The following is a 20,823-nucleotide window of genomic DNA, read 5'->3' as shown; positions in this document are numbered from 1 at the left end:
CAAGTTTGTAAAATGGAAGTTTTCTTAATCCATTTAGATCATTTTTGTTTGTCATAAACAGTATCCAGATCGAGACCAACACAGACAGGAGTGTGTGTCCCGTACAATGATGTAACTCACCGCTTAACCACTGTAGCATTGTAATTCCATGTTGAAAAAAAAAGCTGATTAGGTATGTTTTGAAGCATGGCAGCTGGTTTGAACTGGTTTATGCTGGTCCTTAGTTGGTCATGAGCTGGTTTAAGCTGGTCCTGAGCTGGAGCTAGTTGCTTAGGACCAGCACTTACTTATTTTCATAGGCATAAGTTTATTCAACAGAAAAATTGGTCGAACCAAATTGTTTAGTTTAAAAGGCTTTATTCATTTGGCTAAAAAAAAGTTTACACCATTTTAATTAACCCTTGAGGGACGGATTGGGCGGTACCGCCCAAAATGGCATACTTTTACAAATGTGTAGTTATCTCAAAAACTATTAATGCTAGAGAGATGCGGTCTTTTTTGCCGTCTTCCTCAGATTCCACTGAAAACAGTGGTATCCAGTCTGTATATTACACGCGCTTCCCTTATTGCGCAATACCACTGCGTAAACAGGACAATGAAAACGATTATGTTAGGCAGATTCAACACGCAACAACCAATGTAAAAATTGCCGCTGGGAGGAATATTTTTCTAACCCAATCAGAGGAAGGTTACCATGATGTATTCTAGCCATTCAGAGGACTCTGTAGCTCTGCTGTAGCCTTGTAAAAGCTCGCTGGCCTATAGTAAAAGACCGGCAGCCGGGTGTAATCAATAAGCGATCGGAGAATCAGCATCAGGTGGAGAAAGCAGAAAGCGATCGGAGTGTTACAGAGAGCGATCTGAGTATTAGCGAGCACAAAGAGATAAATTCGAGAGAGATATAGCATTATTACAGAATTGTTTTATCAAAATGGCAAGCAGTAAAAGATTTACGGCAGAACAAGCTCTGGAACAATTACTGGAAAGTGACGAGGAGAAATCTGGAGCAGACAGCTTTTACACCGATGGAGAGGCCTTGCTTTGCTCACTGGCATGCCTAGGACTGTTTGTAAAAAAAAAAGTTAATTATTTAATTGTTTTTTACACATTTGATTAAACAATAACACATTTGAAAAATATATATATTTTTTGTTCTATATTCTGTGATGTGTGATTTTCAGTAATAAATGACAAAAATCTAATTTTCGTTTTTGAAATTCTCTAGTTTACTGTACATTTTCTTTCACTCATACTTCCTTTCTAAACACATTACATGCATGCTTATGGTAGCTTAGGGTCTTCTGAATCCATAGATACCAAACACAGGGTGTTCCATCTCCTTTACATATGATTTATAAGCCCAAATATAAAAATAGAGAAAACAGACCAAAAAGGGCTTAGTCCCAAAAATAAAAAAAAACGCCTAGGACTGTTTGTAAATAAAGTTAATTATTTAACTGTTCTTTACACATTTGATTGAACATTAACCCATTTCTGTCAAGCAAAGGGTTTGAAAAATATATTTTTGGGTCAAAATCTTTTCACTATTGTTGTGTGAGGTAGGATTTTCAGTAATAAATGAGAAAAATCTCATTTTCGTTTTTGAAATTCTCTAGTTTATTGTACAATTTTTCACTCATACTTCCTTTATAAACATATTGCATGCATGCTTATTATAGCTTAGGGTCTTCTGAATCCATTGATACCAAATACATGGTGGTCCATCATCATTACATATGGTTTATAAGCCGAAATGTAAAAATAAAGAAAACGGACCAAAAAGGGCTTAGTCCCCTAAGGGTTAAGATCATTGAACATTTTTATTTTTTGAGTGTGTGCCTAAGATGACCCTTTATCTGTGGTAAAATGAATGGCTTATAGCTTTATCAAAAAGTGGCTTTTGCACAATAAACTCGCTAAATTACTGTAAAGCCTGGACACATCAAGTTGACGTCAAAGAACTAGCGGCTACAAAAGCTGAAACAAGCTTCCATACATATCAGCCCCAAAGTACTAGGAAACTGTGATGCCAGTCATTGGAAATGACACTCTGACATAAGAAAACTGCTTTGGGCCAATTATAAAGTTCTGATGGAAATTACTCAGTAACACTGTGCTGAATCAAAATTCAGAAGAAAAAAAAAAGTGCTTGTTAATCATGTTTTCCTACTTTGAATATTTAACACCCTCAGAGATGGATATTAAAATTGTTCACTACTGCTTTAGTGGAGTATTGGATTGCTACAGTACATGAAATATCGATGGCGTCACTTTACCTCAGAAAGCTGTTTATTTGCCACGAAGAGACACTTTAATGAGACAGGAAATGTGTTTACATACCACCATCCAGCAGCCAAGGTGGGAATAAAAGACTCATTGAAACTTCAATAGCAAGTGCCGCTCATTAAACGAGTGTTTGTTGCACACATTCTACCTCCTATCTCCTTATTTGGAGTGTGGGACAGTTTCCATTAGCAGAGAGCTGTAATGATTTTTAATAGAGCGAGCTGAATGTTTGCAGAAATAAGGACTTGGGGAAGCAAAGCTTGGACCAGCAGCACCTTGGCAGTGTTGCGGTCTGACAGAAGTCTTGTGTGTCGTCAGTTCATGAAGCACATTATAGTATTTGAGAGCATTCCATCGCTTGGAGTTTGGTTCAGACATTAATGAGAAATTCAAACAAGGAGACAGAACGCAGTGACCCAGCTTCAAAACTACATGCTGCCTTTCTCACTGCAGAAATTATGTCTTGGCTGCTTGTTTATTTCAAAAGATTTAAAAAACAAAAATAATAATAGTTTCATAAGAAAAATCTGTAGAATTTATATTTGCCTGCAAAACTAATTTTAAGCATTTAAGCATAAACCTTTAAGAATGAATGTTTTTTAAAATCATGAAAAAATAAATTCAACCAATTGTGTTCAAACTTAAAAGCGTGTGTGTGTGTGTATGCATTTTTTTGCGAAATTTGTACACAAATTTGTATAATGACATGGGTATGACATAGGTAATACAAGAAGAGGGTGACTTATGAGGACATTACCCCATGTCCCCATTTTTCAAAAGGCTTATAAATCATACAGAATGAGTTTTTGTGAGAAGGTAAAAATGTGCACAGTTTTCTGTGATGGGTAGGTTTAGGTGTAGGGTTGGTGTAGGGGGATAGAAAATATGCTTTGTACAGTATAAAAACCATTACGCCTATGGAATGTCCCCACAATTCACAAACACAAACGTGTGTGTGTGTGTGTGTGTGTATACAGGTTAAGGTTGTGTAGTTTGTGTAGGGTTATGGTTAGGGGATAGAATATACAGTTTGTACAGTATAAAAACCATTACGTCTATGGAGAGTCCCTACATGGATAGTTAACCAGATGTGTGTGTGTTAAACTTTATCTTATTTTGTAATCTTTTGAACTCAAATAATTTAAAACTCATGAACATATAGTGACATTTCACCTTTTAAAATCCCAAATAAACTCATGAACCTTTGTCCAATGTGTTGTTTTTGACGTGGAGTTGGACATACTCCAACTTTGCTAAAATATGTAAAACCCTGTCCAGTAAATTCTATAGAAGTGAATCCACACTCTCAGCAGGGGTTGCTGGAATCTTGTCTGACTATCAGAGCTTCTTTCTTTAGTTACTCTAAATCAACAGTAGAGCACAACATTGGCCAAAGCCCAGCAAAAAAAAAAAATCTATAACATACACCAACCAGCAGAAAAATATACATTATTCATATACAATATTTTTCTTTCCCCACAAGCAATATCCTCATTGAATGAATTTACACTTGTAGCCAAACTGGAATAAACAATTCTTACCTCAGTGTTCTTATTGACAAATTGGTAACAGCACTCAAAACTTCTCACTCTTCTCCCATTGGCTTTTGTTGATTTATGTGCTACATGTGCATTGGGACTGCCAGAATCCATATTTTCAAAGCTGGGCTGCATCCCAATTTGTATAATATGCTATTTTACTACAGGTTTGCACTTCGCTTGTGATGGGGAGAGCACATTTGAGTGTGTCGCAAAACGCTACTATGTTTCAGGACATTGTGTAATTTCAGAAAGACCAAAATCTTTTAAGCAACTGTAGTCTGTCTTACTTTGGACTTGCTGAGCATCGGTTTTGGCTTCTGCTCTTATCATTAGTGTGTGTTTCATTTTCATGACCACAAACAGACAAACTTATTTTCAAGTACAGTATCATATACACAATAAAATCAACAGAACAGAAATCAATTTAGGTAAACAAATGGAACGCAGAAAGGAGCACAGATGCTTTTAATGTTCTGGGATTTATAAAACATGCATTTCATATTTGTTTTGCTCATGTACTCAAATATACATACTAGTGCTTAGATTCATGCATGACAGAGAAAAGCAGAGTATGAAAGCAAGTCAAATGAAAAAGAATTCATAATAGATAATTATTATGTTGCTCATGGGATAAACACACACTAATTCAATTATTAACCTTTACTAGCATTGCAATACAGACATCTGCAGAAAGTTTTGGGTTGAAACCACCAGAACAACCATTATCTCTCAATTGTTCTGCCAGATTTTTGTTCTTTTACATTTTTTATGTGGTTTACCAGAAATACCAAAGTGAACTGTTTTAGCACTTTCCAAAAATAAATTACATTGGTGTCACATGATTTATCAGGGGTTTTTTGCATTAAAGGTCCTAATCTCATCAGTTGTGAAAACTACTAGGTATATTAATGAAAAAAACAACAACAACAACACTAACTTATCATTAAAAGTAGCTATTAGTATCACATACCTGTTTTCACTCTTTGAAATTATGATTTCGGGCTGTCCCATGTTAAAGATCTTGACCTTTTCAAGTGCATTCAACACACAGTGTCGTTTTGACATAATCTGAAATTATATTTAATGTGGTGGTGTGTTTGTAACCCAAATTCCTTAAATGTTGGGACGTTTTTTAAATTTGAATAAAATGAAAACTAAAAGACTTTCAAATCACATGAGCCAATATTTCATTCACAATAGAACATAGATAACATAACAAATGTTTAAACAGAGAAATATTACACTTTTATCCATTAAATAAGCTCATTTCAAATTTGATCCCTGCTACAGGTCTCAGAAAAGTTGGCACGGGGGCAACAAATGATTGAAAAAGTAAGACATTTTGAAAAGATTCAGCTGAAAGAACATCTGGCAACTAATTAAGTTAACAATGTTCTTCAACGTCGATTTGCAAAGGCTTTGCAAATCTCATCATCTACAGTGCATAACATCATCAAAAGATTCAGAGAAACTGGAGAAATCTCTGTGCATTAGGGACAAGGCCAAAGACCTTTATTGGATGCCCGTGGTCTTCGGGGCCCTCAGACGACACTGCATCACTCATCGGCATGATTGTGTCACTGACATTACTAAATGGGCCCAAGAATACTTCCAGAAACCACTGTCGGTAAACACAATCTGCCGTGCCATCTGCAGATGCCAACTAATGCTCTATCATGCAAAAAGCCATATGTGAACATAATCCAGAAGTGCCGTCGTGTTGTTACAATAGGACCAGCCAGGAGACAGAAGATAGGTTAACAGGTAGTTTATTGAACACAAGCAGAGTATATGGATGACAACAGGTGAGTAAACCGATGCAAGTTCGTGACTGATGAATGATATGGAGAATGACACTGTCCTTTTATGGTTGCAGAGTGACAATGGAGAATGAACTTGCTGAATGGAGTAGATGACTTCAAACAACACTTCACACCAGATCGAAGACGAGGAGAGGAGCTTTGGTACACGGAGTACAGGTAAGCAGCAAGAGGAGTCCTTGAGGTAAGCATTCAGGTAAGTCCTTAGATGCAAACAAGACCGGACAATGTGACTGTGTGTGTAAGTGTCTTAAGTAGTGCTGGTGATGAGCGTGCTGATGAGGTGCAGGTGACGGTGATTAGTATTCAGGGGATGGTGTGCGCTGTGATTGGAGGGTGCTGGAGCCTGGCATGTCTGTGACGTGTCCTGTGAGCAAAGACTTATTTAAAATGGACAAAGTTTCAAAGTGGAAAAGTGTTCTATGGTCAGACGAGTCCAAATTTGACATTCTTGTTGGAAATCATGGACAACGTGTCCTCCGTGCTAAAGAGGAGGGAGAATTTCCAGCGTGTTATCAGCATTCAGTTCAAAAGCCAGCATCTCTGATGGTATGGGGGTGTATGGGCAGCTTTCGTGTTTGGAAAGTACTATGAATGCTGAAAGGTATATAAAGGTTTTAGAGCAACATATGCTCCCCTCCAGACGACGTCTATTTCAGGGAAGGCCTTGTGTATTTCAGCAGGACAATACAAAACCACATACTGCAGCTATTACAACAGCATGGCTTCATCGTAGAAGAGTCCGGGTGCTGAATTGGCTTGCCTGCAGTCCAGATCTTTCACTTATAGAGAACATTTGGTGCATCATTAAACGAAAGACGACCACAAACTCTTCAGCATCTGGAAACCTCTGTCAGGCAAGAATGGGACCAAAATCCAACACCAAAACTCATAACCTCGATGCCCAGACGTCTTCAAACTGTTTTTAAAAGAGGAGGAACCCCCGTCCCAACTATTTTGAGACCTGTAGCAGGCATCAAATTTGAAATGAGCTCATTTGGTGCATAAAATTGCAAAATTTCTCAGTTTAAACATTTATGTTATTTATATTGTCTATATTCTATTGTGAATAAAATATTGGCTCATGTGATTTGAAAGTCTTTTTATCATTTTATTCAAATTTAAAAAACGTCCCAACATTTCTGGAATTCGGGTTGTATTTACAAACACAGTCACAGTCTGTTTTTATGGCAGCACATAAAATGTAGCTCAACCCCCTTGAGGTAAAAAAAATCAACATTTTCTGAGAGTTAAGCACCTCCTTTCACTAACCATTTGTTGAAAAAAGAAAAACAAAATTACTTTAAGAATTCCAGGGCTTATTTTGTACCCTATTCGTGGAAAGTGCCTTTTATATCCCAGAATTACATTATTATACTAACCTAATTACTAAACAAATGATGTTCTAAACGAATGAATTTCTAGGAAATTGCGTCAGGTCAAGGGCAATGTTTTTTACCGCAGTGTAAATCAGTAGTCCAGTGTTCTCTAATACACCATGAGTTTATCTTCTGCCAGTTGGGATTATAGTTTGGTGATTATCAGATATCAGTCTTGCTTAATCTTAAGCGGGCTATCAAAGCGCTGCAGATTCTCATCTGTTTTCCTTGCTGAAAAAAGGAAAACTCAGACAATGGGCTGCTTTGTACCATCCTGGAAGGGCTATAACACAGCTTCCTGTTTAACTGAAATAGACCCATGAGAGAGATCTGTAAAACGCTTTGTGTAGTTCAGACAGACCCAGCAAACACAGGCAGGAGACACAATATTCACCACGTCTGAAACCACACCAGATATTGCAATGTGGTGATAAACACTGAGCAGTGCTCTTTTGTTCGTCTAATGAGAAAACTTTACCCATAATAATTCTCTGTGTGTGTAAATAGATTAGCATGGCATAGGTCCAGAAGAGGATGCTCTGTGAGAGAAGAGTATTGTTTTGTGTTCAATTCAAAGTGTCTGTATGGGCAAAGATGGCTATAAGGCCAACAAATTTTTACTTACCCTCATGTCATTTCAATTCTGTTTTGACTGACTTTCTTCCATGGAGCACAAAAAGAAATATATTTTGAAGAGTGTTTACGGTGCTCTTTTCCATACCATGAAAATAGTCCGGGCAAAGGCTGACAAAAATCATAATTATAAAAGTTCATACAACTTTCTCATGAAATCTTTTTCATGGTATAAAGGCCCATACACATTTAATCTAGATCTAATTATATCTAATCTATCTAATCTAACAGTGAATTTACCTAACAAAGTCAATAGTGGAATTTAATACAGTGCCTAGTCTTTTTACTAAAACTTTGAAGGAAGCAAGACACTCTTGTCGAATCTAGCGCTGGATACCTGAGGTAATTTTATGTTACATTGATTGCTAACCTGGCATACTGATCTCATCATTAATACTTCTCAACATTTATTTCAACTGATGTTTTCCATATATTCATTTTCTATAAGTATCCGTGAAAAGGTGGTTTGACTTGTCAAACAGTGGTGGCTTTTTCTGAACCGATTAACTTGCATTTTAAATGCGCAGGTCATAAATTAGAATAGATTTTGAAAATGATAACAACAATATCGTTTCTCTATATTGTTATCATTATAGCTGTGGTGTGGACTCTGCTATTCTTTTATATTTATTATTCTGACTTAAGGGCTTGCACATTTAAAATTGCAGAGGACATTGTCACAACCCCTTTTCAAGAATACTTTAAAGAAAATGGAGACATAGAAAACAGTTGGTCAGAATAAATGGCTAGAAGTATTAACAATGAGATCATTATGTTAGACTAGCAAACAGTGTAACATAAAATTACCTCAGGTATCCAGGACTAGTTTCGACAACATTGTCTTGCTTCCTTTGAAGTTGCTGTGAAAAAGACTAGGTGTTGTTGTTTTGTTGTTTTTTTTTATTATTCCACTATATTGACTTATTCGGCTAAATTCACTGTTAGATTAGATCGATTACGTTAGCTATTCACTCAAAACTTAGCAAGCTGAGGACATCTGCTGGTTAAAAATGTGTAAATGCAACAAAAACATGTTGTACACACTTTGAAACTGCAGCATGTGAGCTTAAAATAAACAGACCGTTGTCATTTGTTGATGTGGATGCAAATATGGTTATCATTATAGTTATCTTTATAGTTATCGTTCTTGGTATGAATGGGGCTTTAGACTACTTTAACATTCTCTATTTCATTTTGACTCTTTCTGCTCAGTCGTTAACCAGGATGGCCAGCCACTCATCGAAGGGAAGCTGAAGGAGAAACAGGTACGCTGGAAGTTCATCAAAAGGTGGAAAACACGTTATTTCACTCTTGCCGGCAACCAGCTTCTTTTCAGAAGAGGAAAATCAGTAAGTGTCCCATTCACAAGACATCAGATTGTATCATTTATGCATTTCTTACCATCAAAACTCTCTAAAAGAAATTGATCATACAAAAATGACCATTTTGTAATAATTTACTCAGCCCCATATCGTCCAACCTTATATTATTTTGTTTCTTTTGTGGAACACAAAATAAGATGTTTGGCAGATTCTGTTTTCCATACAAGGAAAGCTTATCATTTACAGGTGCTGGTCATATAATTAGAATATCATCAAAAAGTTGATTTATTTCACTAATTCCATTCAAAAAATGAAACTTGTATATTATATTCATTCATTACACACAGACTGATATATTTCAAATGTTTATTTCTTTTAATTTTGATGATTATAACTGACAACTACGGGAAATCCCAAATTCAGTATCTCAGAAAACTAGAATATTGTGAAAAGGTTCAATGTTGAAGACACCTGGTGCCACACTCTAATTAGTTAATTAACTCAAAACACCTGCAAAGGCCTTTAAATGGTGTCTCAGTCTAGTCCTGTAGGTTAAACAATCATGGGGAAGACTGCTGACTTGACAGTTGTCCAAAAGACGACCATTGACACCTTGCACAAGGAGGGCAAGACACAAAAGGTCATTGCAAAAGCGGCTGGCTGTTCACAGAGCTCTGTGTCCAAGCACATTAATAGAGAGGCTAAGGGAAGGAAAAGATGTGGTAGAAAAAAGTGTACAAGCAATAGGGATAACCACACCCTGGAGAGGATTGTGAAACAAAACCCATTCAAAAATGTGGGGGAGATTCACAAAGAGTGGACTGCATCTGGAGTCAGTGCTTCAAGAACCACTACGCACAGACGTATGCAAGACATGGGTTTCAGCTGTCGCATTCCTTGTGTTAAGCCACTCTTGAACAACAGACTGTGTCAGAAGCTTCTCGCTTGGGCTAAAGACAAAAAGGACTGGACTGCTGCTGAGTGGTCCAAAGTTATGTTCTCTGATGAACGTAAATTTTGCATTTCCTTTGGAAATCAGGGTCCCAGAGTCTGGAGGAAGAGAGGTGAGGCACACAATCCACGTTGCTTGAGGTCCAGTGTAAAGTTTCCACAGTCAGTGATGATTTGGGGTGCCATGTCATCTGCTGGTGTTGGTCCACTGTGTTTTCTGAGGTCCAAGGTCAACGCAGCTGTATACCAGGAAGTTTTAGAGTACTTCATGCTTCCAGCTGCTAACCAACTTTATGGAGATGCAGATTTCATTTTCCAACAGGACTTGGCACCTGCACACAGTGCCAAAGTACCACAGTACCTGGTTTAAGGAACATGGTATCCCTGTTCTTAATTGGCCAGCAAACTCGCCTGACCTTAACCCCATAGAAAATCTATGGGGTATTGTGAAGAGGAAGATGCGATATACCAGACCCAACAATGCAGAAGAGCTGAAGGCCACTATCAGAGCAACCTGGACTCTCATAACACCTGAGCAGTGCCACAGACTGATCGACTCCATGCCACGCTGCATTGCTGCAGTAATTCAGGCAAAAGAAGCCCCAACTAAGTATTGAGTACTGTACATGCTCATACTTTTCATGTTCATACTTTTTAGTTGGCCAAGATTTTAAGTAATGTCTTAAGTAATATTCTAATTTTCTGAGATACTGAATTTGGGATTTCCTTAGTTGTCAGTTATAATCATCAAAATTAAAAGAAATAAACATTTGAAATATATCAGTCTATGTGTAATGAATGAATATTATATTCATTATATTTATATTCATCACTCCCAGGTGATGCTCGTCATCACTTGCGTCACCGGCCTCGCGCCGTTCCCTCACGGCTCTCGCCCGCCCTGGTCACCACAACAAGTTTCACTTTTTGAATGGAATTAGTGAAATAAATCAACTTTTTGATGATATTCTAATTATATGACAAGCACCTGTAGTCCATACAATTTTTGTGGGATCTTCCAGATCTTCAGAAGTCAAATGAAACTCTGTGTGAGAACCAAGGCAAAATTTAAGTTGTTTGCTCAGTCTTGCTTTTCATTCCACCTTTAGATGTTTCAAGACCAACATAACTGATGCCAAATTCCGTTGCTTCTCGTGTCACGTGAATGATCACAAAGTAGCAAGTTTGAAAAACGTGACAATACCAATTAACAGTGATCTGTGACCTAAATTTATGTCTGTTTCTCACACAAAGCTATAGTTTTGCTTCAAAAGACTTAGAATATCTGGAATAAGTTGTATGGACTACTGAATATGATCAATAGTGTTCTTGAACAACCATCTATATTGAGCAATTTTGTAAATTAAAATGTTACATGTTTCAGTCTTGGAGCCAATAGTTAGCTAGTATTGTATTCGTCTTAATTTTATTAGCCCTGCTTTTTGGAAGATGATCATTATCTTTCAAAAACCTAAGACTTAATCTTGAGATTCACCAAAGCTTTTCCTGAAGGGAATTACATGAACTAAATAAAACTAAAATGGCTTGTCAGAATCTCACTCTTGCATTCAAACAAAGCAAAGACCCAATTTACTATGCGTCCATACAACTTGGAGCCATATTTAATATTGTGCAAAGGAGAATCCATAACCAAATCCATGACATGCAAACAGTGACTACAAAGCTAAGATCAGTCAGTCTCACAGTATTCTGACAGAAAGCCAGCAAAAGCTTTTTTAGTAAAAATTAATTCATTTTTCAGAGCTGTAAGCACATTAAATCTTGTTTCATTGTAAATTTTACTCTGGAAAAGCGATGCATTGCTACAGTCATTTTATTTTGCAAAGTCTTGACAAATCTTTATTTTTTTTTTATCAGACATGACACAAACACTTTCAGTATGATTTTGAGGGCAATTTGGCCTCTTGTCACAGTATCTTGTTTTTATTATGCCTTTAATTTTCTTGCAGTTCTGCTGCTTTTTCTTTCATTTTAATGGCGCTCATTCAAATCAGTGCACACAAACAACAATAAGCTTCATTTTTGGCAAACTTTGTGCAGCGACTCCTAAAAACCTGCTGTGAGACAGGAAGAACAATAGAGTAGGAGAATTGGGACCATGCACGCTGTGAGCCTCCAACCCAAAACCCCATAACATAAACCCCATCCCAAATAACATGCATTACCATTAGGCATTAGTTACAATGGTTCACTATTCATTGCAAGATTGTGTTATATCTAAACTCCCCAACCTTTGTGAGTTTGCAACTTTGAAACTGTATTGGATGTGTACTTGTAGTGTACAAACCCGATTCCAAAAAAGTTGGGACACTGTACAAATTGTGAATAAAAACAGAATGCAATGATGTGGAAGTTTCAAATTTCAATATTTTATTCAGAATACAACATAGATGACCATTTCAGTACCCGGATCCTTCTTCTATGCAGCCATGATGTTGTAATTGATGCAGTATGTGGTCTGGCATTGTCATGTTGGAAAATGCAAGGTCTTCCCTGAAAGAGACGACGTCTGGATGGGAGCATATGTTGTTCTAGAACTTGGATATACCTTTCAGCATTGATAGTGCCTTTCCAGATGTGTAAGCTGCCCATGCCACACGCACTCATGCAACCCCATACCATCAGAGATGCAGGCTTCTGAACTGAGCGCTGATAACATCTTGGGTTGTCCTTGTCCTCTTTAGTCCGGATGACATGGCGTCCCAGTTTTTCCAAAAAGAACTTCAAATTTTGATTCGTCTGACCACAGAACAGTTTTCCACTTTGCCACTGTCCATTTTAAATGAGCCTTGGCCCAGAGAAAACGCCTGCGCTTCTGGATCATGTTTAGATATGGCTTCTTTTTTGACCTATAGAGTTTTAGCCGGCAACGGCAAATGGCACGGTGGATTGTGTTCACCAACAATGTTTTCTGGAAGTATTCCTGAGCCCATGTTGTGATTTCCATTACAGTAGCATTCCTGTATGTGATGCAGTGCCGTCTAAAGACCCAAAGATCATGGGCATCCAGTATGGTTTTCCGGCCTTGACCATTACGCACCCCTTATTGTTCCAGATTCTCCGAATCTTTGGATGATATTATGCACTGTAGATGATGTTAACTTCAAACTCTTTGCAATTTTTCCTCTGAGAAACTCCTTTCTGATATTGCTCCACTATTTTTCGCCGCAGCATTGGGGGAATTGGTGATCTTCTGCCCATCTTGACTTCTGAGAAACACTTCCACTCTGAGAGGCTCTTTTTATACCCAATCGTGTTGCCAATTGACCTAATAAGTTGCAAATTGGTCCTCCAGCTGTTCCTTATATGTACATTTAACTTTTCCGGCCTCTTACTGCTACCTGTCCCAACTTTTTTGGAATGTGTAGCTCTCATGAAATCCAAAATGAGCCAATATTTGGCATGACATTTCAAAATGTCTCACTTTCAACATTTGATATGTTATCTATATTCCATTGTGAATAAAATAAAAGTTTGAGATTTGTAAATTATTGCATTCCTTTTTTATTCACAATTTGTACACTGTCCCAACTTTTTTTGGAATCGGGTTTGTACTTGAAATATTAAAAGATGTTAAAAAACTGTACTTGCAGATAATATGAAATAAAAGGCCACTTAAGTGTAATAAAAGAGAGTACAATTTTGTGGCTAACTCACTTAACATACACACACTCTCTCATAACACTTTGTAATAAAGTCAAATTAAAAGTTATACTTTAAAGCGTATTTTAATCATGATGGTTTAACAAAATATTTCTTTCATTCTTTAACTGTCTCTCCCATTTTTGGGAAACAGACGACAATTTAAATTGTTTTAAATATTGAATACTTTTGAGCACAGGCCTAAGTTTGAAATACTTATTAAAGTTTTAGTTTAGGAAAATTTAAAATTATGATTTCTTATCATTCATATAAAATATATATTTTACACAACTGTTTTACTCTAAAACTGCAAGAAAACCAAAGCCAAAATCTGAAAATTAATCAAGTTGTGTTTCATATTTAAGGTTGATATCTTAAAAATTGAACTTTTAGTAAGAATTTGTTTGGGCGCGGTACCATTTTCGTTGCTATTTCAAAATAAATGTCTGAACATGCTTTATGAGTCAAAAATATTGTTGCTGCTAATTAATAAATTACCATTCCTACTGTTCCTACTGTTGTTGTTGGGAATTAATAAATACTGTAAATAAATAAATATACTGTTTCTACTGTCTTGGAAATCAGAAAACTACAAATATTAAAAATTAAATTTGTAAGCTTTCAAATGATATATAATTTGTCAATATTATTTTATGTTTAGACTAAGATATTATTGTTTTAAGTATATAATGGCAAACGTCTCGCTAGCGGGACGGTGACAGTTAAGTTTTTTGTTTGTTTTTTGACTAAGGGAGCGTTTACACGACAACAATGCACTAAAAACAGAAAAGTTTTTCCTATGCATATTTCATGTACAGATGACAAAATTGTCAAAACGTTCCCCGTTCACATCCACGAAAACGACAAAAATCGCTGTATTAGTCATGCCAGGCCAGTAGTTGGCGATGTCACTTTGTAAAGAAACACTACGGGCCTGTAGACTGAACACATAATATGCATGTGCATGCAACATTTTCACAAATCCATTTTTGTACTTTATATGGAGACAATAACAATATCGTTTTCAAAAACTTGCACTTTGAAACCCGTTCTCAAAGGTTTGCGCTTTCAGGCCCCCATTGTCATGTAAATGAAAGGCCAAAACACAAAAAGTTTCCCCTTTTATTTGAAAATGGTGTTGTGTAAACGGCCCCTAAAGCACATGTAAAGTACTTGATTATAAACTGTAGTGTTATTTGATATTAAATTTAAAGTAACATTTAATAAGATTGACCCAATAAATAGGTGCTCGTATTCACAACCGGGAAGTAGGACATCTCTGATTGCATGTGAAGGCAGCATTAGTCCAGTGGTGAACTAAGCTGAGTGTGTCAGATAAGAGAGACATACAAAATGTGCATTTCGGTGGGTCCGCAGGACCAGGATTGACAACCACTGACATAGAGCACTGGCTGTGGTCCATTCAGACCAACCTGAATATTAAAGTGTATTAGCTCTGATTGATGCCACTTTTTCCCTCTTGTACTCACAGAAGGACGAGCTGGACAACAGCACAATTGAACTTAGCAAAGTGCAAAGCGTTAAGGCCGTTGCAAAGAAAAGGCGTGACCGTGGGCTACCCAGAGCCTTCGAGATCTTCACCGACAGCAAAACCTACGTGCTGAAAGCTCAAGATGAGAAGCATGCAGAAGAATGGCTGCAGTGCATCAATGTGGCTGTGGCCCAGGCCAAAGAACGTGAGAACCGCGAGGCCACCACATACCTGTGACGCCTGTTCTGCCGAAGATGTTGTCTTAAAGACTGGCATATCAAACCACGTGGGTATGTCTTATTGCCATATTATCTCATTACAATGGTTTGTCAACATCAAAGACAAAGGCCTTGTCTCAAATGCCACCTTCAACTTTTGTAGCCATCCTCCACCTAAATTGGGGAGGGGGAGGGTCCTTTTGAATCATGAAATGATTAATTGAACTTCTCGGACATGTGATAGAAAGGGCACAAGGCTACAAGTCAACAAAAAGTGCGTCATTTGGGACATGACCAAAGAAAAGAGTGACGTACAATGAAGCTGAGTAACACTGCGATGTCTGTCCACACTTCACACAGTTGTTCTGTGGGTCATATTGCAATGTTTTGAGAGCAGAAATTATGATTTATTTAATCTTTATTTAGTCTTTCCAGAAAAGTATAGAAGACTTACTCAGATTCAGCTATCACTTACAGTTTGGGCTGTCATGGTTAACATGTTAACGCGTAAGTTTAACTTTTTTTTTTTTTACCCTAGAATGCATAAACCAAAAAATCTACACAAATGCATAAAGGGGGTCAAAGTGACCTGAATGGGGATTAATGGTTTTCTTTAGAAAATAGGTGTCTTATTAATGAAATAATTAAAATAATTGATGATACACAAATGTTTTAAAGGGATAGTTCACCCAAAAATGATAATTCTAATCATTTACTCCCCTTCAAGTTGTATAAATTTCTGGAACCTGTATAATATTTGGAAGAATGGATGTAACTAAGCAGATCTCGCCCCCCATTGATATCGTAGTATTTATTTATTTTTTTTCTACTATGATAGTCAATGTGGGGACGAGATCTGCTTGGTTACAACCATAAATGGTTTAATTCATTGACAGCCCTACTTACAGTAAGCACTGAAGTCTTCATAATCTTGAATTGTACTACCAGCTCTCCTGTGCTCCCAGAATTCAGCAAGGGCCATCTTGACAGCAATAATATTATTCTACATTAAGCACTTAGTTGTCAAACTACAGCAATAAAAGAATTAAGCTGGATTGATTTTTACAAAAAAAGGACCAAAAGCATCAAGAAGTGCCTCTAATAATCAGCGCATGAAAACATTCAACTCTGGGGATACAAATGTATAAATGGAGTGGCAAAACAGATCTTTGTACACAATGTTCTTTGGCCACAGGATCTTTCCTGTAAATAATGTTGATCAATGACTTTCTGAATTACATGGAGGACCTCTTCGAAGTTTGAGCGAAGCACAGAACAATGTAGAAAGAAATTCATTCCACTGATATGTTTCTGAGCTGTGTTTTGTGTTCTAATGTGGGCTTTCATGTCTCCAGGCACGTTTGCTGGCAAAGTTTGACCCTTTTTCTCTGTGATTTTTATCCATGGATGAATGTCGATGTTGTACTGTAACAGTGACTCAAATACAAACCTTTTATTTATTTATAGTAATAACTATTTTTGTTGTGCAAAGGCAAATGAGTCAATCAGTAAATCAGTGACCTCGGGTCTCTTACACTGTAGTCTGCTGTGTGATAGATGGGTTTGGCTCAATTATGTTTAGATTCAGAGAGAACAGAGGGTGAAAATTGTCAAATCAATCAAAATTCAATTTTTATGCTTCAGTGTAGTTACTGCATTTTGTTTTTTGTAAATTATCTTGCATCTCAGCACGCTAATCATTTAAGAAATGCAGTGGAGAGAATTAATATACAGGTGCTGGTCATATAATTAGAATATCGTGAAAAAGTTCATTTTCTTATTGTAAATTATTTTTAAAAATGAAACTTTCATTTATACTAGATTCCCTACATGTAAAGTAAAACATTTCAAAAGTTTTTTTTTTTATTTTTTATTTGTTGATTAGAGCGTACAGCTAATGAAAGTCCAAAATCCAGTATCTCAAAATATTACAATATTTACATTTGAGTTTCATTAAATGAACATCCTTACAGTATAAATTCCGTGTATCTCTTGTTCTTTGAAACCACGCTAATGGGGAAGACTGCTGACTTGGCAATGGTCCAGGAGACAATCATTGACACCCTCCACAAAGAGAGTAAGTCACAGATGGTCATTACTGAATGTGGTGGCTGTTTACAGAGTGATATATCAAAGCATATTAAATGCAAAGTTGACTAGAAGGAAGAAATTGGGTAGGCAAAGGTGCACAAGCAACAGGGATGATCACAAGCTTGAGAATACTGTCAAGTAAAGCCGATTCAGACACTTGGGAGAGCTTCACAATGAGTCAAATGAAGCCGGAGTCAGCGCATCAAGAGTCACCACACTCAGACATCTTCAGGAAAAGGAGCCAAGCCACTTCTGAAACAGAAACAACTTCAGAAGCAAGCTGGGCTAAGGAGAAAAAGAACTGGACAGTGAACAGTGGTCGAAAGTCCTCTTTTCAGATAAAAGTAAATTTTGCATTTCATGTTGAAATCATGGTCCCAGAGTCTGATGGAAGACTGGAGAGGCACAGAATCCAAGCTGCTTGAAGTGTAGTGGGAAGTTTCTGAAGTTAGTAATGATTTCTGGGGCCGTGACATCTGCTGGTGTTGGTCCATTGTGTTTTATCAAGTGCAAAGTCAATGCTAGCCTGACAACGCCAGACTTCCTACTTCCGCTCAATTTAATTTCGCTTCTGTACTCAGTCTGATACAGCGTCAGAGCTTTCTGTTTGCCACCGGTCTGGAAACAGCCGGGCCAATCAACGAACAGAGGGCGGGCTAAGAGCCGTGACGTAGATGTTAAGCGCCGAGTTTTACATTGTAGGTTAGAGAAATCGAAAACCGAAACGACCGCGGAAATGGGAAACGAGACACGGGATGCAAAGCCAGAACAAGGAGAGTGTTTGATAAACATTTGTTTTATTATGTGTTTACAACAGGTTTACAGTGGAAGTTCAATCATAGATTTGAGTTCGATGCATGATGTCTGTGCTTCGATGCGGCTGTACAGGCGCATAACATACGTCATAACTAAAAGTATCTGATTGGCTTACGGGTAACGCCCCCTAGCGAGAGAGAAAACACTTCTCTATTATGCCATTCCAGACTCTGTCTACGAAGCAAAGTGAAGTAGCAGAGTCTGGTATTACCAGGCTAAGTCAATGCAGCCATCTTCCAGGAAGTTTTGGAGCACTTTATGCTTCCATCTGCTGACAAGCTTTATGGAGATGCTGCAAAAACCACTTCCAAGTGGTTTGCTGACCATGATATAACTGCGTTTTATTGGCCAGCCAATATGCCTGACTCCTGAATCTTTGGGATATTTTCAAGACAAAGGTGAGAAACAGTCGATCCAACAATATACAGATGATCTGAAGGCTCAATAGTGCCTCAGCAGTGCCACAGGCTGATCACTTCCATGCCACACTTCACTGATGCTGTAATTTGTGCTAGGAGCAAGTCATTTGCTGTAATATGTGCTGCCGACCAAGTATTGAGTGTACAAATGAACATACTTTAAAGAATTTGAACGTTTCTGTTATGAAAATCCATTTTTTGATTGATCTTAGGAAATATTCTAATATTTTGAGATACTGGATTTTGGACTTTCATGAGCTGTACGCTCTAATCATCAAGATTTAAGAAAAAAACTTTTGAAATGTTTTACTTTACATGTAGGGAATCTAGAATATATGAAAGTTTGATTTTTAAAAATAATTTACAATAAAAAAAATTAACTTTTTCACGATATTCTAATTATATGACCAGCACCTGTAGCCCAGTTAATTTGCAAGTGTTGTTTTGGTGCCCAGTTCAGTAAAGGAATTAAATTAGGTAATAGTTCAAACATACCCACAAAATTTGTGCTGAACACAACGTGCATGGTGAAATTCCCCACTGCAATTCAGTTCTGACTGCTACACTCTAAAAAAAAAAATGCTGGGTTAAAAACAACCCAAATTAGGCTGAAAATGGACAAACTCAGCAGTTGGGTTAAATGGATGCCCAACCTGCTCCAACCTCCAACCTATTTTGGGTTTGTTTTAAGCCAGCCATATAGTCATTTTTAAACAATAATTGAGTTAAATAAAACTACCCAGCAGGTTGGGCAATCATTTAACCCAACCACTGGGTTAAAACCACCCAATTGCTGATTTGCCACCCAATTTCCATTTTCAACCCAACTTGGGTTGTTTTTAACCCAGCATTTTTTAGAATGTAGGTTCTGGAGAATCTTAAATAAACTTACAGAGTGGTTTTGTGTACAAAATAATGACCGACACAATTTAAATACTCACAATGCAGCAAAATTTTAGCACATTTATGTTAAACTGGAAAAAGATGCAGGTTTTATGCTGAAAATATGCATACCATGCATTGTGAAATTGCTCCTTTGTATCTTATGTGTATTTCCAGCCTGGTCTTATTGTTTATATGTAGGTTTTTGTATGTTTGTATAGATGCTGAAGCATACAATATGGACGTATTGACAACATCTAAAACGTAAACAGCTAGTATTTACAGCTAATTAAATGTAAAATATTTACAAATCTTTTATATCATAAAGATATTTGTATAGTTGCATTTTTACCATTATATAAATAAATGTTAGATCCCTTAACCGTACCCCCAGTGACAAAGCAGGAATGAATTTGCAATGAATGCGGGATTTGACGTTTGAGGATGGAGATGTAGATCGCTGAATAAAGGCTTGAATTTGGGTGTGTTCCTCACAATCGTATTCTGAAGATTTGGATTACAGTGCACAAGTAAAATTGTCAAAACGTCAATATTGTACATTTCAGTGTCTATGCAAACGCAAGTAAATGTACATGTGGTAGAACCACACTTTACGTAAAAATACATATGAATTCTCATGAGATCACGTTGATATTTAAAAAAGTTAGTTAGTTACCTCTCAGTCCTTGCCTGTTAGAACAGGAAGCCACAACATATGGACATTTTACTCTAGATTTTATTATACACAGGGGTCCATTTGAGGTAATGATTTCTAACTTGACAAGTCATATACTCTGTTATAAACCAATCACCATCGTTTTTCATTTGGGCTTTTTTCTTTCTTTCTTTCTTTCTTTCTTTCTTTCTTTTTGAGGCTGTGTGAAAATTTCAGCTCATGAATTTATTATATGAGGCACAAATTGAGGCTGTTTATGATTGGTTGTCTGTTGCTAAAGTTGCTAAACAGCATTTCATTATGTCACACTAAATACTGCAAAAGAGTTACTTAACCCAGGGTTAAATGTAGCTTTATACCAGGGCTAAAAAAGATGTGAAATCATGGTTTAGCATGTTGTAGGTGAAATTTTCAGCATCCAAAAACACAGATGTTTCTTGTTTTGCTTCACAGTGTTGAGTTACTGTGTTTATTTACTTGAGTTGACAACATAATCCAGTCAGGATGCATGTCAGCATCTTGCAGCATTTATTTAGATCTCACACCCCAAATGGCTCATAACAGATTATCTTTCAGTTTAGCAAGGTGCTTCAAGGCCCCAGGATGTGTGAAGATCCAAACTGTTGTTTGAGAC

The 20,823-nt window shown here is 37.1% G+C and overlaps 1 protein-coding gene across 4 annotated transcripts in view; it reads left to right on the top strand.

Annotated features, from left to right (window-relative positions):
- The window catches only part of veph1 (ventricular zone expressed PH domain-containing 1), a 153,139-nt gene extending 136,111 nt beyond the window's left edge, over positions 1-17,028 (top strand). For all 4 annotated transcript variants that reach the window (XM_067388985.1, XM_067388987.1, XM_067388988.1 and 1 more), the window contains exons 13-14: positions 8,872-9,008; positions 15,088-17,028. In XM_067388985.1, the coding sequence (XP_067245086.1) occupies positions 8,872-9,008; positions 15,088-15,324 (374 nt within the window). In that variant the 3' untranslated portion in view covers positions 15,325-17,028. The remainder of the gene's footprint in view (positions 1-8,871; positions 9,009-15,087) is intronic.
- The last annotated feature ends 3,795 nt before the right edge of the window (positions 17,029-20,823 follow it).

Source organism: Chanodichthys erythropterus, chromosome 7 (genome assembly GCF_024489055.1).
Source record: "Chanodichthys erythropterus isolate Z2021 chromosome 7, ASM2448905v1, whole genome shotgun sequence".
Lineage (NCBI taxonomy): Eukaryota > Metazoa > Chordata > Actinopteri > Cypriniformes > Xenocyprididae > Chanodichthys > Chanodichthys erythropterus.
Note: the sequence above shows the minus strand (reverse complement) of the source record. Positions and strands in the feature narration are given on the sequence as shown.